Source organism: Rhea pennata, chromosome 7, assembly GCF_028389875.1.
Source record: "Rhea pennata isolate bPtePen1 chromosome 7, bPtePen1.pri, whole genome shotgun sequence".
NCBI lineage: Eukaryota > Metazoa > Chordata > Aves > Rheiformes > Rheidae > Rhea > Rhea pennata.
The window spans coordinates 19552732-19577524 of NC_084669.1; the positions used below are offsets into that span (position 1 = coordinate 19552732).

General features: G+C 41.1%; 2 protein-coding genes across 2 annotated transcripts; one reads left to right on the forward strand and one right to left on the reverse strand.

Moving 5' to 3' along the window:
* Positions 1-2054: 2054 nt before the first annotated feature.
* Positions 2055-11766, forward strand: ANKRD22 (ankyrin repeat domain 22). Its single transcript, XM_062580645.1, has 6 exons — positions 2055-2075; positions 7158-7349; positions 9122-9229; positions 9546-9623; positions 10807-10905; positions 11689-11766. Exons 1-6 carry the CDS (start codon positions 2055-2057, stop codon positions 11764-11766), a joined length of 576 nt encoding a protein of 191 aa, XP_062436629.1.
* Positions 11767-14204: 2438 nt separating this feature from the next.
* On the reverse strand, positions 14205-24572 carry LOC134142541 (lysosomal acid lipase/cholesteryl ester hydrolase-like). The gene is made up of 8 exons (XM_062579704.1): positions 24564-24572; positions 22344-22458; positions 21494-21692; positions 20832-20941; positions 19364-19500; positions 16587-16658; positions 15497-15565; positions 14205-14438 (listed from the first exon to the last, which is right to left on the reverse strand). Exons 1-8 carry the CDS (start codon positions 24570-24572, stop codon positions 14205-14207), a joined length of 945 nt encoding a protein of 314 aa, XP_062435688.1.
* Positions 24573-24793: the final 221 nt, after the last annotated feature.

Consider the following 24793-nt stretch of genomic DNA (forward strand, 5'->3'; position numbering starts at 1 on the left):
ATCTATATTGCCTAGAAAGTAGAGAGACAAATTGTCGTCTTTGCCATAGTCCAAAGGTACTGTTGTAAAGTGTTACTCATATTTATTTTGAAAAGCAAACTGCCTTTTTTTTTTCTTTCCGCTAGTGAAGGCCCTGAAGTTTTGTGAGCATTCTTAAATTCTTGCAGAAAGTAAGAATTACATGGCTCACATAAACTGAACAGCTTCAAGTTTGTCCATGCAGCGAGTTTTGTCACTTTTTGGAGGGAAAAGGCTAATTCACCAAAAAGATTTAAATCTTCAGGATTTAAATATTCTATAAGCAGGATAAAGAACCCTAAAGAAATATATGAAGCAGAAGTGAACCTGTAACTACAGAAATTTGCATATTGTCATATCCTGTCTTAGTTGGGTTGCTTACCTTTTCTCCAGTTAAATCTCTGACTGCAATAGTCACTTCAATTAAGTGCTTTTTCCAGAGGGCCAGAAATGTGATGCTAGATGAAATGGTAATTTAGAATATCTTGGGACAGGTGATGCCTGAAGCCATCTCTGTGTGTTTTGTGGAAGAGTTTTTGATTTTTGAAGTTTTTATTTTTTTCAATTTCCTTGCTAGCATGCATTTGTATATTGGTGTTAGAGAAGGATTAAGTAACCTGCTAAGTTATTATAGAGAAGAGATGAGTAATTTGAGGCTTCTTTCAACAGGTTGTAGTGTATAAATTCAGCAAACAACCTAGGCAGGGTTAGCTGAGGGATCTACAAATGGACGTAGGAGGAAAGCTGTTTCTTAGCATCTGAGTGTGAAGAAATGCAAGCCAGGAGAATCCTTTCACCTTTAAGATATTACTCACTCCTCCCTGTCTTCAGGCCAATGAAGCATTCAACATATGCTGAAGAACTGATCTGTGATTGTGAGGATCCTAGTGAGGTTTGTCACAGGTAAGTGTAGTGTTGGTTTCTGTTACAAGCCAACCTACTTTTCTTCCGGTAAACAGTCACTGAAAGAGTTAGAACTGGTGCCAGCAGCGCAGCACTAGAGTCAAGTGAGCTATCCTGCTTTAATCAGAGAAGAGTAGAATCATTGTTGAGTAATTGCATGTTTCCCCCCCCCCCAAGAGAATAAATATAAATTTAAGGGAAACAAAAGTAATAGAAGGTGGAAGGCTTGGATCTGAGATGAGCAGTTACATATATTTGTTTTAATGCTTGTTTAAAAGGATGCTAGATGTAAAGGAGATGTCAGTGGGTTTCACCACAGATCCCTGGAATATGCATGTCCTACACAAAAGGACTGACTGAACATGGCACAGCATCTTATCCTCAGAGCCATAAATACTTGAATGGAGCAGAGTCATCAAGAATGATTCTCTTCCTAAGGAAGATGCACTGTAGTGGACAAGTGTGTAAAATTAGCAGCCTAAGAAGAATCATGTTCATTGTTTGGGCAGGGCTAGGAGGAGGAGAGTGAGCAAAAGATGATGAAAAGGGCTAGCCTATTTAATAAGAGACTGAAAGTAATTACACTGAGAACTCTCATTAAAGGTGTGGGATCTGATTCCTTTTCCCTGTAGGCGTCTGAGGTATTCTTGCACAGGAGTTAGGGTATATTTAAGTCAGACATAGATGAAGCTCTATTCTTACAGCTTGGATAACAAACTAGCTATTATTCTTAGTTGCTTATTTTTAATTTTAGTCTTCATACTTATTTCCCCTGCCCCCCTTTTTTCAGTTATGAAATCTGTTACTCTCTCACTGTTTGGCTACTTTCCTTTTAGGCAACCGGAGGTTGTTGCAAAAATCACAAAGGAAAATGCTTCTGTCTGTTGTAACTTGTTCTGTCAGTCTCCTGTAAGCTGCTGCTCTCAAATTTGCCTCACTGGGTTGGGCTTCTGAAGACAATTCTTTCATGCTACCAAGTAGAAAGCACTTAAAGCAAGTGTAGCTTAAAAACAGATGATACTTATGTTTTAAATTAAATATTAACCAGATATAAACGAGCTCAATAGCATTTCAAAGTAAGGCTAACTTGTGGGCTGATAAACAAGAAGGAACTCAAGCATTGAAGAATAGGCATGGGGATACTCTATTCAGAGGTATGTGACCATTTTCTGCACCACATTTGAAGCTATTAAAGGTACGGAAATACACTTGCCTTGGTTTATTCCCTTTCCAGCCTCCCATATACAGGCTTATAAAAATTAGAAAATTCTTTTTCTCTAGAAATACTGTATTTTGGCTATTACAAAATGACAAAAATACTGTTGTAGCAGTTAAAAAAGGCAGTAACTGATGTAATTATTGTGACTTCACAGAAAAAGGTATGGGTTAGATAAGCATTTTCTGTTGTTCTTTGTTGAGATCAGAGTAGTTCTGAGCTCTGTGCATGTATAATTAAGAACTACAAGTGAACTCCTTGGTTTACATTGAATACAGATAACAAATCTGTTGCCTAAGGAAGCAAGTGCCCCTGCCATGTTTGTTTCAGGAACATGGTTTTTCTTTTCTTTTTTTTTTTTTTTCCTCCTCTCTCATCTTTATGAGATTGTCCCCAGACCCTGATCCATTTAACATGCCTCTGCATTTTAGCATAAGTGCTGCTGAAGACATATTCATTATTTTATAAACTTTCCAATAGCAAATGAGGATTTTAGACCTTTTAGATTGTGAATACAGGGGATAGCACTGCTTTTTCTCTTTCTAAAGATAGTATTATGTAGCTGGTCCTTTAAAAGGTTACATTTCTATACTGAAAGCCACCCTTCTATTTTTAAGAGTATTCGATGAAATCAAGTATCTTATCCTCTTTCAGTGTTACAGGGAGGTTGAATTTCTGTATTCATGAGCCGATGGACTGGTTAGACTGCATTTCTTTCTAAAAGGAATTGTTTCTTCTCCCCAGATCTACTACTCTGAGTTGTTATTCTACACTCAAATAGTGTCATTTAGTTTAATTAAGGTGGTGTTTAACTAGGAAATATTTAAATGCTCTCCATATCTGTGATACTTATTAATTAATAATCTCATATTCGTTAGTTTTCTTCTTGTAGAGTTTTTGAATGAGGTGTAATTTTCTTGTAGAGTTCCTTTATATGGGATAGAAGTCTACAGTATTTTAAATAACAAAGCGATGGGTTCTGTTTGCTGAACAGTATGGATGCTGGTGCATTTCTCAACTTACCAAGCTTGATTTAGACTTTCCTGTCTAGTTTGTAGAATGCCTTTGAATGAATTTTAGAGTATAGGAAGAGACTGGAGTGGTTGGGAGTATCTGGGCTTTATGAAGGGATTTTGTTTTGTCTAAACAACTGCAAAATTCTTACATAACTTCAGCAGTCCTTTGCAGTTCTCAGAGGAAGAGGTATCTGAAATGGCTATCAGTTCCAAGACCAACTTTAACTCAGCCTCTTTTCTGATGGCTAGGTGCTTTGTCTCTAGTGTCATTCCTTGAACTTTTCTCTCAAGTCAAGCAGAATTTAGTGAAAATCTGTTACTTGAGCACTACCTTAACCAAGCCAAGCAGAAGGAGATGCAAGAAACTCCAAAAACAGATAGAGAAATTCAGATGTGGCCATTCATCTGGATCAAAGTAAACTACTAGGTCCTAATTTGAATCACATTGAGCATAGTTCATAAAGAAAATCAGTTGTGTAGAAGTATTGTCATACTTCCTGACAGCTCGTGTTTTTCTATTTGTAGAGAAGAAAATTGTCTTGTAGTCTAGACTTCGAAATTGTATAAACAGATCTTATATTCTGTATCAGTACATTAGTAAGAAGCCAAGAAATGGCTGATAAGAAGAGGTTCTGATCTGGAGGAGATTGATGATTCCTGTTTGCCTCCTGGATAATTGGCCCTTGATTGAGGGGAGGCCCCCCAAACCTTGTTTCTGCTCAGGTAAGCAAGGGACAGAGTAGACACTGAAGTGTTTCTGTATTGTCTTTGATTGTTTACTGGAGTGAAAGTGCTAGTGAAAATATTTTAGGCACAAGTGGTATTTGCAAACAAGAAATCTTAGAAACCTGCAAGCACTTTAGAGACTGAGTGTGTGTGTGTGTGTGCGTGTGTGTGTCTCTGTGTGTGTTTAAAAACTGAAATATGTGTTTTCCAGGACTGAAGAAACAATGGTGCTTAAATAGTTTCATTTTTCAGAGGAAGATAAATAAGGACCCTTCTTCAGGGTTGCCAGGATCAAAAGATAAAGAAGGTGAAGGTGGAGGGGAGGTCCTAGGGGAGTGTATGGAAAGCATGCATTCACAGACTTTTTTTTTTTCCTCAAGTAACAACTGAAAGAGAATGAGAAACTTTACATACTTTTATATCTTCTTTGACAAATACAGAATCAAAGTATGAAACATCCACTTTCCCTATTCAATAAGGGTAAAAAAAGATGAAAGAGGAGCAGGTCTATAAGCTACAAGTGTGAGAGGCCAGTGCAGGTTACAAGCTGTAGTTCCAGGTACTGCATGTTTTGTAGCACCGCATTCCAAATGAGAGAAAAAGAATTTCTCCAGAAAGGATTTGTTCTCTTTTGAGAGAATAGCATACTGAGTTATGTAGCATGTCTGTGACATACTCTTTAAACAAACAAACAAACAAACAAAAGGCATGCTAACTCACCTTAAGTTATTGGGTCTACTCAAAGACTACATTTGGCTCAGTGTGACTCTCCTGAGTCATTGCACTAATGCAGTATCACTGAAGTTGAGAATGAACAGCACTGCTATTTACCTTGGTGGTAAGAGCTAAAATTTCCCTCACCCATTTTCGTCTAAAAATCCAATCTTTTCCAGTCAGTAGTGAAAGGATTTTTTGTACAGTTTATCTTTTGAGGCTGGTATTTGCGTCTTTTTGTTTTAGACAGCTTTTAAGTTGCAAGCAAAGCAGGTTCTAGGATGAGGCACTTTTGTGCAATCTATCTCCATAAAGAAAAATAACTTCTACCCTTTTTACTTGGATGCACCATAGCTTGTACTGAAGAAGCTGAGGCTAATGGCAGAAGAAACCCTTATGTATGCATGAAGCACTTTATTCAGCAGCATTGCAAAATTGGAGCTGGTTTCTAAGTACTTGTTAAATGCAAAACAGTTCTTTTTTGGTCCCTACTGAAGTTACACCTTGTTCCTGAATTTTCTTTATTGTTCTCTGTAGCAAGAAGCTTCAATTAACCAGTGTAATAGTTGATCAAATGGGTGAGAACTGCTTCCTTACATTTTTTGTGCCTGGGATATTTGTACCTTAGAACAACCAGTTTCAGAGCATAAAAGAGCATGCATGACTTGTGTGCCTGCCTTTACAGGTACAGGTCAGTGAGAAGATCAGTGGATGCCTTGGACATAATGGCTAAGCAAGTAAAAGCCTCAAAGGCAATACAGAAAGAAAAGCATGATAGCATATAAATTGGTGACACGAGCTGCAAAACTAGCAAGAAACAGATTGAAAAAGAGGAAAGTGGTGTAGTAAACAATTTGGATTTGAGCAAGTGTTCTGCCAAACAGCAAACCCGCATCTTTAAATACAGCCAACCAACGAGCAAGAGCAAGAATAGTAGGGAAATCAGAGGCACAAATAGATTCTGTAGAGCAAGTATGTTCCACCTGATCTTATCTTTCCTGGAAATGAAGATACAACAATAGACACCAAAATGACACAGAGAAGGAAGCTCTAGAGTAAACTATGGTTTAGGTGGCAGAGGTGCCCAGGTCACTTAAATCAAAAGGAGTTTATGTATGAACCAATCTCAAAATCATTAAAAGAGCTCTTGTTTTGGAGGAGTGTATAATAGCAAATGGCATGTGTAGGCTCTTAAAAGAATACAGACAGATGGCGTAAATTTACATTATTACATGTATTCTTTGCAGATTTTGCCTGAAATAATAAAGTAGGAAGTGGTGCAATGCCTTGCTAATGTGTAAATAAATACTTTCTCAAAAGAAACATCATTTTTCTCATGCAGTTGTCCAGAAGGGTAAGCAGCAAAGAATGATGTTGGAGGAAAACTTTTGTTATAGACGCAAAGTTAGTTCCCTGTAGTGCAAATTAAAAAAAAAAAAAAAAAAAAAAAAAAAAAAAGTCTCATTAAATAGCTAAAAGCAGGAGGGAGCAAGGAAAGGGCTCAGGGTTCCAGGCTATATCTTGTTTAGTTAGCATACTGAGGATGTAATAAAGGGAAGAGGGGAAGGAAAAAAACAGCAGATAATACAGTTATTTAAAGAAAATGGCTGTCTTGGAAAATGTGAAGAAAACCTTCACTAGTAAAGATGGAGGAAAAGAAAAAGCCTATTCTCCTTTTGACTGGAGAACTTGAAATGCTATTGGCCTGCCTGACTCCTTCCACTATTGTTTTCTGCATCCATTAGGCTACTAGAAACTGATAGTGCCCTCATCATTCTCAGTCTCTGCTTAATTTGAGCTCCTGCTGCTGGAGAGAAAAGGAATTACAGATTAGATCAGGGACGCTTGGGATCCTTGAGCAGCAGGCTGACCTCAAAGGCTAAACAGAATCTGAGCTGTGAGCATACATGCAGGTATTCTTTTTAGGTAAGAAGCTTAACTTTTGGACTCAAAATTAGCATTTTCTGATTTATCCTTGTAAGAAGTGGTGCCTGTTATGCGTAAGCATTCTCACTAGGCTCCTTGGGGAAGAAATACTGGTTTTATTGTTGTTTTTAACTTTAGCTCAATTTTCACCTGTTGAAAACTGATGAGGTGGGAGTGGTACTTCTTGTTCAGCAGTAAAGAAGGCTTGCTGCAAACTCAGATGAATATGGGCTTGCGTGCCTTTGAGCAATCAAGATCTCTGTTCTCAGTGCCTGCTGCTTAATATAGTGACCAACTCCTGAGAGATCAGGAGCTGATTTTCCTTTTCTTTTTTCTTTTTTATGGCTAATTATGACTGGATTTATTTCTTGGATTAGAGAAACATTGTCCAAAACAAATAGAAAGTTCATTTCTGCTGTGTAAAAGCAGTGTCAGGTTTTTGCACTGTGTTGAGAGGTGCTGTGTGGCAGCTACAGAAGTATCTCTTACCAACCTCTTCTGGAAACCACCTAGAATTACAAACATCTCTCAGAAGTGCTTGGCAGTTTCTTGGGATGTGCAGCTAAGAAATCTATACCATCCATTCTGACTTACTAGTGTAGTGATTGTTCTGATGGAATATTTTCTTTTCTCTTCAGCCCATTTGCCAGGCGGCTTATAATAATGATTTCAATAGAGTTCAGCTCCTTCTGGAGAACAACAGCAACTATCTGAACATCCAGGACAGATTTGGTGGAGACACACCCTTAATTTGTGCATGCAAGCGGGGTAACAACAGAATAGTTAGCTATCTTCTACAAAGAAATGCAGATGTCAACCTCAGAAACAAGGTAAGAGGTCACAGATCTATCCTTTGCAGTGATTGCTCTTTGAGACTTTGGGAGTGTGCTTATGGAAACATTGGCAACACTGCCAAACCTGAGTGTTGCTTCCAACTGAGGCACGAGTCCAACCCCCAAATCATACCTCAGTAAACCTTTATGTTTTCATTTATCTCCTCATGTATTTTTCTAATATACCAATGAACACAAGGTAATAATCATTACCAACCTGAATTTCTGTCTGTTCGTGTTCCCATTTTAGGTAATACTTTATGCTGAGGCTCTTGCCTTTCCCCAGCCTCCTGTAGGTTCTTCCCACTCACATATGGAGCACTCTGCATTCATCTTGCCCTCCAGCTTGTATCTGTTCCTTCTGTAGACTTTCTTTTCCCACAGTCTTTTTCCTCACCCTGGTTAAGAGGAAGGTCTGAAGGAGAGCTTGTTCCTCTCTCTCAAAAATATCCCTGAGGAGTTGTTGACCCTATGAAAACCCTACTCCTTTTGCAGACCCACTCTTGTCATGTTACAGAACTGTAGCTCATCTTGTTTCAGGAGCACCTGTCACTTGAGCACATAATAGTGTGTGTATATATGGGGAGTGGGATGAGGAGGGGAACAGGGCTGATTTCCTGTCTATTCCCCACCACCACCTATTTAAAAACCAACCAAGCAACCAACAAAACAAAACAAAAAACCTACCTACCTTCCACAGTAGCTGTGGTTTGCTCTTTTCCCTAAGGCAATGAGGAAGCATGTTTTTGGTTGGGGGGGTGTTGCTTATAGGTTGTGAGTAAAAAGTAGCATGCAGATTCATGTTCTGTCTTCATTCCTAACTTAGGTGTGCAGGAGCTGGAATAATGTAATGGATGATAAATGAGCAGTGTTGTTTTGCTCTGGCTATTCTATTATTTGAATGTGTCATCTTGTATTCCAAGGCAACATTCAGCATATTCCTACATGCTTGTGTGCTGTTTTGTAGCTCTGTTTCCAGTGTGTTTGTTTATTTCGTAGATGAACAACAAATCTTTTTGTAAGATGAGTGCCATATTCTGTCCCAATTGCTCTTAATGTATACCTCAAATTCCTTTAGAAAGGATTCTGTGTTTTGCAGTAAGATCATTCTCAGCATTGGCAACAATCTTGCAACTTCACCTGATCAACTGAAACTCATCTGTTCTTCCCCTTCACAGATGGAACTGATCCCAGGGTATAGAGGTCAGCTGTAGTGCTCAGTAGCAAGGCTGGGAGTGGCAAGTTGTAGACTGCACAGGAAGACTTTTGAGTTTGTTTTGGGCCATAGTGTAACAAAGTAACCTGGTTTGTCAAACTCCAGTGAGTAGCACCTGCAGGAAATTTAACAGGAGATGCCATAAACTCACATCTTTGCTTCGATAGCCAGTACTTCTATAACAGGAGGAACTGTGGGATTCTTCCTGCTGATTTAACTTGCTGAGCTGGAGTAATAGCCACAAGGGATTTCCACTCCGCTCTCTTTCTGTCTGCAGCCAAGTCCAAGTTTGGATATATGTTTGGAATCCTTTGGATCCCACATACTTCTTTCATGTGGAGCCCAGTCTCCATGAGCCTGTGTTTGTTAAACAGGCTTCTACTTGAAGGAAGCCAGGTGGATGTATGTGTTTCTGTTGCAGATCAGAGAATGTTTCTAGCAGATAACTTGAAAGAAGGCTTGTAAAATACAGAAGGATCTAGTTTTGTCAATACTAATCAAATATAATCAGTTCACTGGATCTGATACTAATCAAAGAGTTCTCTGTATTTAGAAGGAGCGCACTTGTCTACATTATGCTGTGAGAAAACGTTTTAATTTCCTTGACTACCTGCTCATCATCATTCTCATGCCAGTTATGCTCATTGGATATCTTCTCATGGTGAGTCTGGATGAAATCAGAACCTCTATCACCCTACACCTTTCCCTGTTCCCTTTCCACCTGTCCTATGGCAGTATTTCAGGGCAGGAACCCTTGGAGTAGATGGATTATTCTTCTTAAAACAAGAACTGATGGGTAACAGCAGAAGAAGCAGAGATTTTGCTCTGAATGTAACTGATGGAAGAACAGAATTGGGTGATACAGAAGCCAGACACTTCCATCTGGAAAAACAATATTGAGGGAAAAAAAATCTATTTCATACTGGATGCAGATTAAGTGGCTCACTGTGTTATTCTCTTCCCCTTGCACCAAACAGGTCTCAAAGACTAAGCAGAATGAAAACCTAATCAAGATGTTGCTGAGAGCTGGTGCTGATGTTAATGCTGCAGACGTTGTAAGTGGATTTGTACAAATGCACATGTGGCTCCTATGCATGCAACATTACTAAAAGCAGACGTCACAATCTATTAGCAATATATTCGTGCTTTCAGGACAGTATCAGGCACTGAATTGATTCTGATGTAGCAGATTGTCTAGCAGGAGGGTTCAGTGACTTTTAGGATAAAATTTTGCAAGGTACACAGAACTAATTCTTCCTGATATCTCAATGCATTTTTTGCTCAAGCTTAGCATTTTTTTTTGGCTTTGGAGTCTGAACAACAGTTCCAAACATAGCAAGTGAAAACTGGCGTGACAGTACTGAATGCGCACTTTTACCGCAGAAGATTATATTTTACTGTCAACATTTTGATTGCTGTGATGGCCTTTTCAACCTGTGAGATCCTCCTTCAGAGCAAGGAAATGCCCTTTAGTTCTGTGTTTGTGACTGAGGTGAGACATTTGCAAACTTAGCAAATTTGGGTGGACTGTTCCTGGGCGTCTTCCTCTGGAGGGAAGTGATTCTGTGGGTCTACATTAACTCTATCAGTTTCTTTCTGACCTAGGTCCTCTTGAAAGAATCCAAGACAGCTAAGTTAAAACATATATTAAAAATCAATCTTGTAAAGGTTCTGCTCCTACAAGTGTCTGAGTTTATCACCATGTATGAATTCTTTGGCTGGAGCAGACTTGTGGACAAAGGTCATGCCCAGTGTTACTCTCTGTGGCTTCAGTTGGTCTTCAGAGTGCACTGATCGGCCACATGTGGTGTCTGTATCCACTGGCATACTTGAATATGGTCGAGAGCTCCTTTCCCCTAAAGCAGAAAAGGAGAAACCCTGATTCTAGCAGCAACCAAATCCTAAAGCACTTAAGTGTGAGCAAACAGTATTGTGTAACACATAGTTGTTGAGATAAAAATTATGAAAACCCCTGAAATTAGTAAAGAACTATTGGCTTTTTGCTAAAGGGATCAAACCTGTTTTAGCAGCTGTGTCCTGGAGTAGGAATGATTCTTTGTTCTTAGTGCTCTTATGAGAATGCATCTGTTTTCCTTTGTGTAGTGTATTGGGACAAGATTTTTTTTTTGCATCTAGCTGTTAGTGGGGAGACTAATTTGGCTACAGATAGTCATACCTGCCTACAGTCTGCATAAGATGTAATAGAAATAAGATCCATCTGCTTCTGCTTCCCTTCAGTCTGGTAGAACAGCCCTTCACTATGCTTGTGAAATGAAAAACCAGGCAGTCATTTTTCTACTGCTTGAAGCTCATGCAGACCCTTCTGTTAAGAATCAGGTAAGAAGGTGAAGTTGATAAGTGTATTTCCACTATTAAGCTGGTAAACCAATATGTTACAGGCCTTAGCTGATGTCCCTGGTTTTTTTAAGCAAACAAACAAACAAACAGAAAAAACCCGCAAGGGTCCGCTGCTTCCTGGCAGCAGGCTTGTTTGGTATAAAGCAGCAGCCCCACTGCCCTCCTTTGCAGCAGTGCCTTTAAAGTCCAAGACCTTCACTACTGGACTTCTACTGGTAAAGGCTGTGTAGATGTCCACCATATTGGCAGATCTCTTACCTTTATTAATGGTGACTCTTAACTCAGAGCTGCTCACTCTACAGCTTTTCCTGAGAGGCTGGCAGCAGAGGGGTGATACTAGATACTGGTCCTCTGAAATGGGTTGAGTCAAGCTGCTTCTGTCCTTGGAGAAGCTCATCTGTTAAATGCTGTCCAAGTAAATATGACCCAGGAGTATCTGCATGACTCATCTCAACTGAGCAATGTTTTCTCCACGTTGCTCTTGAAGTCAGCTCTTAGCTCTGCACTGTCTTTGGACATTAGCCCCAGGAAACTGTGGAATGGCTGTCACTATTGTGACTACAGAGACAAAAAGACTCTACCTGCTGACTTCAGTGAGAGTAGTATTAGACAGAGCACATTCTGAAACCTTTGTTTCAGAGCAACAATATGACAGTGAAGCTGATGCAGGAGAGTCTTGCATTTGGGTGACAAGTTCAAGGAAGCTGTTTGCACTGGATCCATATCTGTCACATTGCAGTATGTTTCATCTGTTTCTTTCAGGAGGGGGAGACTCCCTTGGATATAGCAAGAAGATTACAATTCAGCAACATCGAAAGCATGCTAAAGAAAACTTCCTAATGCTTGATGAAGTGGTATCAAGGGCTCTGGAACATGAGGAAATTACCCAGTCTGGCAATCTGTCTTGCACAGCAGCAGCAGGAGTCCTGCTGGAGGCTGGTTATTTGTCAAAGGCCTTGTCTGAATTCATCTATTCTTTGCTGCAGGCTTTGAATGTTTTGTTTGTTGGAGAGCTGTCAGTATTCCCAAGGCCATGTGGCTGGAAAGAGTTCATTTGCTTTTACTAAGCCTTGAATATTTGCAACAGTGTTCAAGATAGTGCCCCTCCCATCTCCTCACCCAGTTTTATTGCTTGACTTGCAAAGGCTATGAATTTTGAAAGCTAGTTGAAATATTTCTGGAAACATAACAAATTGCACATCATGATTGGCAGCCAATGAAAGATAAAATATCATTTAGAGTGAGTCTTTTACTTGTTTTACAGGAGCTAACACTTGACAACTGAACACTGTGCCACAACAACTTGTGCAGGGTCTGGCATCTTTCGTCTTAGTATTTTTCCTCCTACAGTGGGAGTGACTTGGAAAATAGTTCTGTCAGTGGGAATTATGGCTTCTTATCACTTCCTTGTTCTACTAGAAGTTTCACACACCTTAACTAATCCTCACTACGTTGCTGCCAAAGAAGGAGGGGTTTTGTTTGTTTGTTTGTTTTTTTAATATAAGAAACAGCAAGAAGAGATTGAATGAGTTGTTGAAGATCACACACACACAAAAAAAAAAAAAAAAAAAAAAAAAAAAGAAGACAGTTCCCAGGTCCCTTTATTGCATTAAGAAATAATAATTAAAACGTGTTTTTAGCTCAGAAGAGAAGTCAGTCTCTTGAATGGCTTTCCAATGCAAATAATATGCTGAAGGGGGAAAAAATCAATGTATGAAATGCTATTAGAGGGAGCCAAATGCATCAACCCCAGAGGACTGGACACTGTAGTATGCTTTTCAGAGTAGTGTGTGTAGCAGGCGGTACATATGCCAAAATAATAAATTTTTTTCAAGTGCCTTTCCTTGCAAAGAATAAAGGAAGAAGAAAACCTGCAGTGGTAGATAATGTATTAAGGAGACCTGGCACTTCCTAATTTTAGTAATGTAACAGTAAAAGAGAATCTCATTTCAAATGCTTTCAAATCTCCTTTCAGCTTGCTTCCTTGGTCTAATGAATCTTTATCTTTGTAGACAATTTTGGTCATTTTATTTAAGTTGCCGTAGGTTCAGAGGCTAGATATCATAATCAGCACTGCAAAAAGCTGCTAGACCAGGCACATGGACAGGTTAGTATGTCTCCTGTATTGTGTAAGACAGATGCATTTTTCGAGTGTCACCGTGATGTTGGATACTGGCTCCAACTAGAAGGGATCTTGATTCCTCAGATAGCAAAGTTAACCCGTCTGGACCTGTAATAATGAGCACTTTGGGTGTAACTTGGGGACAAGCACTCTTTTACCTACCTGATCACCCTGTAGGTGAGTAATGTGAGGCATTTGTGCAGGCAATGAAGAAGCTATCTCTTTGGGCAAGTGACCTGAAAGGGAAAAATAACTGATTACTTTTCCACTCTGCGGAAATTCCTTGAAGAAAGAATGGTCAAGAGACAGTGTTATTTAAATATCAAAGCCGGTATCTTGGAGAGCTTGCAATAATTTCACTGCCAATATCAAGAATACTTCCTTAGATAGGTGCTGTGGTGCTTAGAGTGCAGCTTGCCTGAGGGATCTGCATCTCCTTATTCCCCAGTTGCCAAGTTGTGAGCACAAAAAATCTGTGGTTTCTTTTTCTGCAGGTTTAGAGTACATGAAAAATTATTTGGTAGATATTTGGGTGTAAAAGGCAGGAGATATTTTAATGTGTCCAACATGAAGCTGGACATCATTTTTTAAGGGTGGATTCCGTGGCTTTGGAAGCCACCTGTTGTATATGCAGATTCTTGTGACTGTTGTCTCAACAGTCCTGATAAATATGAAGAGAAAAGAATAAGCTACCCTCTCTGGCAAGTTGATAAATGATTTAATTTAAACAAAAATCATCAGTACTTCAACAGAGAAACAAGAAAATCTCATTTTTGTATTTTCGTGGGATAATACTTCTATGAAGTATATAAGATACACAACAGAACAACAGAGCTTACGCTTAGAAAAATCAGTCTTGTAGAGGTAAAAGCTGTCCAGATTAAGTGATCCCTGAGATGTTTGTGGAAATATTTTCATGCTTTCAGCAGTTATTCCCATATTCCTCAAACTCCTCTGGAATATACCAGTCATCTAAATACAATAGCACTGTGGAAAACCTAAAGCTATTAGAAGTGCAAGAAATAAACCAGTGTAGGTAAGCCCCTATACAAACATCCAGTGTGTCTGTATTTACCACTTCCCCAGAAATCATTCTTATTGCTAAAATGAAGTCTTTGAGGGCTTTTACTGGAGGACGAGTTGCTTCTGAGAAGCTTTAAGGGTTTTTTCTTATTAGTTCAAGGATTTTCCAGTACATTTTCTTAGTTGCATCAAGGCCCCAGATGAAATCTAGGTGTCCCCAGTCAGGAAGATCCTCATAGTAAATGAGCTTAGTGATCCGAGGAAGTAGCTTTGCCATGTCTTTTGGATCTGCAAACTTGTCGCGCCCACCACTCCAAAGAGCAACTGCTGTGTTCATCTTCTCTATCTCGTATACAGGAGGAGTAGACTGGAAGGAGGGGAGGAGACTTGAAGTGAATGCTGTTACTCTTCCAGAAACTTTTCTTAGCCGAAAGGTTCTATGCAAGCATCTCTTTGCTTCCCTCCCTCCCTCACCACAGTAAAACAATCAGGACCAAGCCTGCCCTCTCGGTGTTTATTTCTCCCTACTCTGTTCCTTGTCTACTGTGAGGAGCAGCGATCTGTCCTATTCCTCGGCCTCTCCGCAGTGCGTGGGTACACATTGTCCCGCAGTAGGAGTCCTGCTCATGCCCTTGAGAGGTGGGGCTCTGGAGAGAGCAGTATTTGTGTTCACTGAGCAGGGACTGCAGAGCTGTTGCTTATGTGTGTCCCCTCCCCACCTAGGCTGGGATGCTCTTCGGGTTTGGCTGAGGGCATAGGAGTGAAACTGAAAGTCTTAGCTGTTATGCTGGGATGTAAGTAGCAAGAAGCAAGAAATACTTTGGCCATGTATAATGTGCCATAAGACAGCTTGAGGGATCATGGACACGTGTGGAACTGTTGGATATGTCTTTGGAGCTTTTCTGCCCCTGAAAAGTCACGTGCCCTGATTCAGACAGGGTGCTGCAAGTCAAATGTGCGGAGTAAGAATCAAACGATTGTCAGCTGATCGGAGAGCTCCTCATAGCTTAGGTAAGAGATCCATTTCCTCCCTTAACTGAAAGGCAGACCTTGAGGATTTTTTGGGAGGAGTTACCACTCTGTAGTCCTCCAGTCCCGGGACTTGAGTGTGGGTCTTGCCTTTTGGGAACGGCGGGTAAATTGTCGTGACACGGGACACATGCTCGTGTCAGTGAGGAAGAGAAAATTGATGAAAATCAACTTTTGTTTGCTGTCTACAAGGAACTCCCTATGCTTTGCCTGTGAATAAGCTTTTACACCTGTGAGTATTAGGTTCAATGGAAAGATTATCTCAGACCACTCTCTCTTTGTCTCAGTAGCAGATGAGGTCACAGGTCCTAAAATCTGAAGGTTTCCATTCTTGGTTGGTTTCTATTCTTAGCCAGAACCCAAGGATGAGTTCTCAAGAAAGCCATATTGTCTTACCTGGTTGTATTTCTTCGTGTTTTCCTTAGCACCATAGTCATAAGCTTGAAATCGGTCTGCATGCATTAGCTGTTAATATTGCAACACGAACAGATACAATGGAAGTGTTAACAGACTGAGAAGCAGAGTTCAGGGGCCAGTTTCCTCCCTGAGATACAACATGCTGCCCGGACATGGACTGTGACTGACTCGTCCCTCTTCCCCTGTCTGGTTGGTGGTTTCCGTAAGTAATGAGTATGTGCCATAGGCTGAATGGCTTTATTGCTTTTCTCCTTTCTAACTTTCTCTCCTGATCCTTAGACGTCACCTTTGGCATGTTTGGTTATTAAAATGTTACTTGACTTAGTTAAGTTAGACTTTGAGTAATTGAGGATAGGCTAGAAATCTGCTGGTTTGTCTCCATTTGCTGGCTTTGGTTTCTGAGGCTGTGAGTGCAGGGATTTTTTTGTCAGAGGTGTGCCCAGGAACCCACGTATATTTAGGACCATATGAAGTGTTGGCAGAAATGGCCACCCTCATTCCCCTGGTGTGGTTCAGAGCATAGGCAGAACAAGCTCAGACCTGAGAGTGATGTAAAGTGACAGCAGAAGGTGCAGTTCCCCACTTTCTCATTATGCCAGTGGAAGCATTTGCGTGTTTAACTGACTCTGGGAGCTGATGCAGGCTGCAATTAGTCATTTAGGGGAAAGCTTTAACCTGGATCACTTCCCTCCTCTGACTTACCGCCTGGCTGCCCAAGTTTCCACTATAGTGCCCGCCAAGTGCCTACGCTGTACTCGAGTTCCTTTGTGGCTTTTTAAGGCAAATGTCTTCAGCAATAAAGTTGAAGGCTGGAAGCCACTAGAGGCTAGCGTGCAGAGGCCTGGTGTGCCACAGGGAAATGTCATTGCCTGATACCGAAAGGACGGTTCAGGCAACTGCCCTGCCCAGAGGTAGACAGCACTCCCTCCGTGGCAGGTGCTCATGGCAGTGTGTGAGAAGATATTTTGGGCAGATTCCCAGACCCACCATCTCTGGACTTCCCTCTAGTCTGCCAGTTGAGTGGAAAGCAATAGTTAGAGTCAGTTTATACATCAGTGCGTAGTTATACCTGATGCCAATGAATCATGTTCTGAACTGATGTCCCAGCTGGGGAATGAGTTACGTATGCATCTATTCGACTCTGAGGAGAAAGCAGAAATGCTAAAAATGCAGAGATCCAGTGTTATGACAGAATAAAACTGTGAAAGACCTCAGTAATGTGCTGCTATGTAAAAATCTCTCTTTAATAAGATATTCTTGAAATAGCAAAGAGAAAATTGAAGGGCAGACTTGAGAATAGGTGGTTAATGGCGTATGTCTGCAGGCAGAGCTTTCTCCATAAGAGGAGTCTGTTCCATGAAGATGGTAGCACTGTAGAAACATGTGGTTCAAGAACAGTTGGGAAAAACAGTACAAAAAAAAAAAAATAGAATAGAATGGTAAGGTTGGAAGGGACCTCTGGAGATCATCTAGTCCAACCCTCAGTGTAGCCCATATGGGGACTGAGCCCGTGACCTTGGCATTAGCAACACCACGCTCTAACCAACTGAGCTAAACCTGCCCCCGAATGCCCAACCATTTCCAGTCCTTTCAAAGGAGAATCCTAACCTCATGCTGAATTCTCATCTATCTCTAAGTCTTTTGAAGATTTGTCTTATTCTTCAGTTCATTCCTGGTGCCAAAGAAAGCCAGCTTACAAAACACCCCCATGTAGACTGCCTTGTCTTCTACTTGAATTTTTTTAGTTATATTAAGGAAATATTCTAATGAGGCCTCAGATTACTCTTCCAGCTTCTTATCCTGCCCTGAGAAGCATGTTAGTGACTTAAGTCAGAAAAGATGGTTTAGCTCTGCACTTTCAAAGGGCCACTATGTCTTTAATTGCTTCTGCGTTGGGCATTAGAGTCTCATGGTTTCCTGTATGTGCTATTACAAGTGGTTATAGATCAAGGAAAATTGTGCCTAGGTCTCCAAAGATAACCAGTAATGGACATTGCTGGCCATGCCTACTGTAAATGAGATTTAAGACACTGCTGTATCTATATGTTGGTAAGTGTGGGGCCAACTCTCCTGTCTCTCCTGTCTCCTCTGACTGATGTGCTAATCTTTTTGAAGCCTATTCATAGGCATCCTATACTCAAGCGCAGTGCAAAGACTTTCTGTGTTGTGGATTGAGTTATGGGGTCCATTTCTGCAGTGCTCTGATGTTGAATATATGGTACCTCAGTTCCCAGGTGGATCAAGGCTGGCAGAACTTGTGTGGGAAGACACTGAACAAAGAGTGAAGTTGCAGAGTGTCTCCTGTGTTAGTGACTAATCAGATGGAAAAATGAATTCAGGGAATTTCTCTGGGAAAGCAGTTCCCATTTCCCAGGGGCTGAGGTTAGCTCTGATGCCTGTGAGCAGCACTGTGTTTAATTAGTGGGGGAGGATTGTTAATGGAGTGCCTACTCATACATAACGATACTACAAGTGTGGTAGGGTTTTATGGGGCATGGAGGCTTCTTAGATAATCTGAGTGTAAGAGAGCCAAAACCACCAGAGAAATAGACGTATGAGATATGGAAGGACTGAAAAGACAAAGCAGGAGCCAGAGCAAAAACGGGAACGTGCTCCTTTGGGTAGTACTTTGGAACCAAATTCTGGTGCAAGTAGTCCGAAATGTGAGCAGAGAAACAGCTGTTCCCAGTTTTTTAATTGTTTCAGTGTTTGGAGGACCATGGCATCTGTTCGCTTAGAAAGGAATGTAGGAACTATATTACTGAGAAGTCCCACTCCATAACTCATTGGCTCTTTTTAAACAGTATCTGTATATGGCCAAAATTTGTTCAACTCATGCTCTAAAAAGGAAACAACTAGGCTCCAGACTGAATTCAGTCTGTGATTTTCCCCTGTGATTTGAGTGTGCCTGCTTATTGGTCCCATCATTAGCTTTAGTACTATTCAATACTGCTCAAACCATACAATGTCCTTCTATTCCCTTAGTCTATTGAGAACTATATTGTTTTATATATGTTTACATGTGTGATGATTACTACATAGGATCAAGTGCACAAACTAAATTTTGAAATTGCTTAAACTCTGCTTTAACAAGATGTTCTTTCATATTCTTACCGTGTTCAGGTTTTGTATGCTGCCCCCAGCTATGTAAGAGAGGATATGGCCACAAAGCTTGTCCATGCTTACACAGAGCTGCATCACAGGTCCTTTCATAAATTCAATCTGGTGCATGGTTCCTCTATAGCCAAATACTAGCTGAAGGAAGGGAAAAGTACAACACGTTTTTTTCTTTCTTTCTTTTTGTTACAAGAACATTTAATGCTAAATTTGCTGTTGTCTAATAGCCTACACTTTTAGCTCAGTATTCTAAGATTACTGAAATGGTTTGCACTCTCAGTACTCGTTAAAATGTATTCTTTGCCAGAGTACGCCATACATCCACTGCCTTGTATTGCTGGATATCAATCCTGGAGGAAGCCATCCTTCTTTTTATAGTACAATGACTTCAGTACTTACACACATATGAAGTCCTAGAGATAGCCAAGGCTGTAACTGCAACTCTGTTTTTACTTTTCTTGCATGAAGCCGGCATAGGGTTAAGTAATAGTGAAAGTACTATGACAAGTCAGTTTCACAAGTCTCCACTGGGGTCTGCTGCTAAAATCCCATCTTTCTGTTCTCCAGTACCTTCCCCATGGCATTTGAGGATATATTTTTCAAGTGGTTCGGGTTATATCTGAGCTCTGTATCAGCGTATCACCCCTTTGGAAACACTTCTGCTCAGGTTGAGTGAACCCTGTGAAGGCAAATCAGGCACTGGGCCTCTTAAGAGGAAGAATGACATACCCTGAGTAGTGATTCAGGAACACTTGTTAACTTAATCAAAGGGCTTGTACTGTGTGTGCATGTGGCTACTGGGCCCAGAGCAAAGAACACTTTGACCCTTTGAGCCAACTCATGGTATGTAGAAAATGCTATGAACCCTGCAAACACAGAAGAGACAGCCCAAGTCAGTAAAGAGATCTTCCATTGACATAAATAAATAAATAAAGAATCAGTAGGCAGCATGCAAGAAATGAGACTAGATTAGTAGCCCATTGTCTGTCTGGCCATGTTTTTCTGTGCTGCATGTTTTGCCTAAGGAAATGTTGATGCTAAGTCCTGAAATTAAATTTATTTGGGAGACAGAGTTCATTCTAAGGATTAGAGCATGTTTGGACATTGACTTTGTCAGAGTAATTTTTGTAGGTGATATATCAGTCAGATTTTCATGATAAGATCAGATGCCATCTAAAGTTCAGAAAACCGTCTTAAAATTATGAGTTTTTCAGGTTGTAGTCTCTAAAGCACTACCTATGCTTATGCCTCAATGAAGTAAAAGAATAATTTCATGAATACTGGGAGCTTTGAGTGTTTTCAACTTATCACTTAAGTCAAAGATAACTGAAGGCAGCCTACATGGTTAGTTTGGACATTAGAGTCTTTAAAAGCTCTTACAAGAGGAGAAGAAAGAGATCTGGAGATGTGGCAACATACATTTTTCCCACATTTCCTTCTCTTTTTTCCAGGTACTTTATTGTAATGAAAGGGCAGTTGCTCCTTACCAACCACTGTCCATTCATGGATCTTACGCATTAACCATAAACATCAGGAAATCTCATCTGATACTAAAGGAAAATTAGTTGCATTTAAAGGCTATGAAATAAGTTCATGTTAAAGGTTGGTACTAACAGAAAGGAAGTTGTTAGTGTTCTTACTAGTTTTTAGTCTCTGGCAATGTGTTTTTAAACAGTAATGTGACCATTCATGAATGATGCTTTAAATTGTAAGATTGGCATTAAGTCATGAGACTTGGTAATTTTGAGGTTCTTTTTCTGTGTCTTCTGTTCTTTGAAATTAAGTATTTTGCGTGCTGTTTTTGGGGGGAGGGTTGTTTTTCCTTCCAATTCATAATGAAAATAATTGTATGTCTTAATACAAAAGTAAAGTTTAATGAAAATTCCTATCACCGAGACTATAAGACAGACATGCAGTGTCATACGTGGAGTACTCGTTAAATAATGGCTTTTATATCTCTATAATTTTTTTAAAAGGTGGAACTGTATTTGGATTTGCTATTACATTTCTTTATTTCTGATGAAGAAAGCTGATTTCAGAAAAGTTTTATGTATTTTGCAAATTTCAACTCATAAAATGCTTCTACGTTCAGTTAACTTCCCACAAGAAAGAAGAATGGCTGAGCCAGTGGGGAGACCCACTTACTGATTACATAGTAACGTGAATGGGTGTGAACCCTGAGCTGTTCTAACCTTACCTATTGCTGTGCCTTCAGAGTGGCCAACATAATATACGTGTTTCTGTCCAGTTTTATTCATGGTGAAGTACAGCTCTGCTGGAAGATCGTATTTACCCATCTCACTGAAGCTATAGAGGAGAAACACAAAAAGCTGACAGACAGATTGGCTATCACTGTGAGTTACTGGATTTCAGCTTTGTTCATGGCACCAAGCAGAACCTGTTCAAAGACAAGGTTGCACACTTCATGTGGATTCTTTGTTGTGACTTGAGGAAAGAAAGGAAAGCATGCAGCTGTGCTACCAGGCTGCCAAAGGCCTTATCTGTTAGCTGTGGCCCTTGAGGAAGCAGATTTAGTAAGTGCTCTAACTAGGATGGGTTACAAAACAGATTTCTCTCTCAGCTGACATCAGTTGTGAGAGAGAGGAGATTCTGAGAGTACTCACAGTACTGCCTCTGTCTTCCTCAGCATCTCCTTTCATTTCCCATTTTCTGAAGACTCTTCCCCAGGCACTGCTCTCAATTGTAAGTACTAGTGGGTATCCTCATTGGTCATGTTCTCTTTTCTCCTCAGTTGATACAGACCCTGCTTTCATACTACTTTAGGTAAAAACCATCAGGCTGAAGTAATCTAGTCCCCTGGGAGTTGCTGTCTTGGGTAATTCTCCCTCCACAGATTACCTGAACTGCCAGAACTCCTTCTGGGAAGGCTTAAGGGTCTTGTGTTTTAAAGACCAAGTGTTCCCTCGGCTGTTTCCCATCCAGACGTCATAGCCAGCATCTGCTAGGATAAATGCCAGGCTGTTGTTGGGCAGGTTAGAAATCCAGTGGGTAGAGTCTCCTAGAAAAGCATGCTGTAGGAAGACTATAGGCTTTTGCCCTGGGGAAAAAAAAAAAGATATTCTTATAATGGAGCAGTAATTAATGTCTATTTAAGATTGGAGTGAAGGGTTTAATTTGTAAGGGTTTTAAACTTTTCCTTCAAAAAGCTGGGAGAACTAACCGTAGACATTGGGCTGAGAAGCTTGGAGGACCTGGTACCATGCAAGCAGTTTAACTCTATTGTGTCAGAACTAGCAGATTATGAATGTACAGAATTGGCCATTTCCATGTCTTTTTGCACTGGAAAGGCAACTTCGAGGTACCCCAATTGAAACCATCTGTCTGCAGCTGAAAAATGCTAGAGACAACAGTATTTGGATGAAAAAGAATAATTCATTCAGAGAAGCATATCTGACTCTAGATCTATTCTCTATTCAGTTGGACAAGGTCATGAGAATCCTGATCTAACTGTAGTTACTCTTACTTTGAGAACTGGGTTAGTCCAGATGATTTTCAGTGGAGCCATGGACAGAAACACTGAATGTGCAGACTTGAGTTTGGTTCAGATTTCAGCCCAGATTCCTGACCAGGCGCTTTTGCTGCAACTGAAACGTGGCACACGCCATTGCACGTGGAAAGGTGGAAGAAAGAGGGGTGCCCATGTAAGAGCTGGCTCCTAGACCTTCCTTATGTGCTGTAACTGACACACCTGTATTCCGACTGTTCCTCCCACCAGGAATTCTGAAAACACGAAGAATGTATCCATCCTCAGTCGTAACTTCGTACTCCTCACTGGGGTACCCATGATGTCTGATAATTTCACTCTGTAGGAAGCCAAAGGAGAACTTTGTTACAAACTTTGACAGTGCAGAGGTGGGTGGAGAGGGAGGTGTCTGTTTGGAGGCGGCCTCTGTGCCAGAACGCGAAACTAGCCAAGTTACTCAATTGTGGAGGAGCTGAGGAAGGGCCAGGAGGGCGAATGTGGTACCACGGAGCTTATTGTCTTCTGCTGCACCTTGTGCTGGTGAGAAGGGTCCCCGAAAAGATTCCCACAGGACAGCACGGCACAGTTTTGCCCATGCTCCTCCCTCCTGGGAAGACTGGGTGCTTCCTCTAATGTGATCATGAAGAAACAACTGGAGGATGCAAAAGGCAATGAGAGCAGGGGAGTTTTGCTTGAGTGGTATGTTTTGCACGGAGTCTTTAATGCTGTGTCTCTCAAATAGAAATACCAAGAACTGCATTGTCCTATTTTGGAAGGTAAACAAGCTGGCCAGTGCGGCTGTGGGCTGTTTGGGGACAGTAGTACAAGGCTGGCATGTGGACTGTCTGAGAGTTAAACATTACTGGTCTTGTGAAAGATTCATGAAGGGTCTTGTTGACATGCCCCTCTGTTTTTTGGTGTAGGTGGGTAGCCAGACCTGTTTAAGGTGTTGGTTGGCTGGTATTTGACTCCATACGGGCCAAACTGGAACTGCACTGGGTGGCTAACCTGCTGGCCTGAGTGCAGTATTCAGCTGCATTGACTCCTTGATTGTGTCTGCTGTGGAGCAGAAATGTCAGAATTGTGTTTCAGCATCATCTTGTTCCTAAGCTCTACTGTGTGAAGCAGGTGCATACACAGGAAAGCAGAGAGGTAGCAGTAGACTAGGTTCAGCCCTTAGTGCATTACAGAGCTTGAAAACGTATGTCATTCTCACTAGAACTGCCCTTCTGAAAATGGAATGAATGGATCCATTGCTTGCTGGGAAGTGTGGTGGCTTGAGAAAGGAATGAGAAAAGTCGAGTTTCACCGTGTTCAGGTGCTGCCTCCTAAGAAGAAGCAGTCTCATCTCCTTCAGCAGAGGCAAGTGTAATAGTTTGTTGTATTGTGCAAGGCTGACGCAAGTTGTACCTTTCTGGAGAGTAAGTGTGTGGGAGGATCTATATTGGATTAATGCCAAATGATGTAGTCTTGGTCCATAATGAGTGCTCTCATACCAAAGCAAGACTTGGCAAGCTATACAGGCAAGGCAAGCAAGAGTGGGGTTCCTATTATGAAGGAACTTCTGCGACTACTTATCCTTGGTTTTGCCTGTGCTGTGAGGAGAGCTTTGGTAAATCAGAGCATGGGGCCTTGTGTTACTTTGTGTTGTGAGAATCTACTGTTTGAAGAAAGGGGTTTGGCATCCCTTGCCACTTGTATTAAGCAAACAGGTTGTTAGTGAAGATTTGCTTTAGACAGTGTTTCTTTAGACAGGAAAGCAGCTGCTGCCTCCACTGCTAAGGTGGTGTAGTCTCAGGCAGCTCACTCTGTTCAGGTAAAAAGCCATAGTTTTACTGATTTCTGGTGCTGCCTGTCACATTGCCGGAGGAACTCTGTCCTCTTGCTGTGATTGCACTCTCCCACTCTTCCTGCAGTAGCCCAAAATGTCTAGGTGTGTTAGGAAGGATGACTGTGACGAAGACCTGCAGTTATAAACTGACTTCCATTCCTCATGTATCTGTTGAGGTTCACTCAAAATGTAGGCAGGAAAAATGTGGCATTCAGTTTGCTCTGGTCAGAGCTGGGTAGCATGTCCTTTGGCCACAGTCGTGGACTGTGTGACATTGCTAGGGGTCAAAATTCAGAAGTCCAGATCCCAAGAACTCTTCAGCAGGTCCTGGGGAATTGCTTGTCCTTTAAGTGAAAAATAGCAGGAGGCCCTCTCTGTTCCAGTGCCATGTGTCTGTCCCCATACAATGTACAAGGGTCACATCTGTCCCCTGAACATTTGGAGCTGGCCCTTGTTGCAGCCATGACTCTAATGCAGTTGCTTTGGCAAAGGGAGGTTGGGGAAAGCTAGAAATGGTTTCAGTGACCTAACACAGACTGTTAGTGATGGCAGAGGGGTACTGATAGTGCAACCAATGCTTTCAAAAGAAAGACAGAGATGGGAACACAACTTACAACGTTCATGAAGCATTCAGGGTCATGAGGCTTCCTTTTCTGGATTTCCTCTGAGTTCAGAGTATAGGGGAATCCTGCTGAAAAGGCAATTCCTTGGACGCACAGCAGCATAAGGAGGCACCACATCTCGGGGCTGTGTGAAAGAGCACATGCACGTGTGTTTTCCCTGCCTTAGAAAAGGGGTCTTTCTGTGCAATTCAAGAGCACTAAGTGGGGAGTCTCCTGAAGGC

Bases quoted from the DNA above. Each gene is read 5' to 3' on its own strand.
- ANKRD22 (XM_062580645.1), top strand. From the start codon at position 2,055: ATGGGGATACTCTATTCAGAG. The intron at 2,076-7,157 runs GTATGTGACCAT...TTTTCTCTTCAG, and splicing joins TGGGGATACTCTATTCAGAG to CCCATTTGCCAGGCGGCTTA. The intron at 9,624-10,806 runs GTAAGTGGATTT...GCTTCCCTTCAG, and splicing joins ATGTTAATGCTGCAGACGTT to TCTGGTAGAACAGCCCTTCA.
- LOC134142541 (XM_062579704.1), bottom strand. The intron at 19,501-20,831 runs GTAAGGTTAGAA...CTGTGTTTGCAG, and splicing joins CTCTGAAGGCACAGCAATAG to GGTTCATAGCATTTTCTACA. The intron at 16,659-19,363 runs GTATGTCATTCT...CTTTCTCCTCAG, and splicing joins TTCCTGAATCACTACTCAGG to AGTCGAATAGATGCATACGT.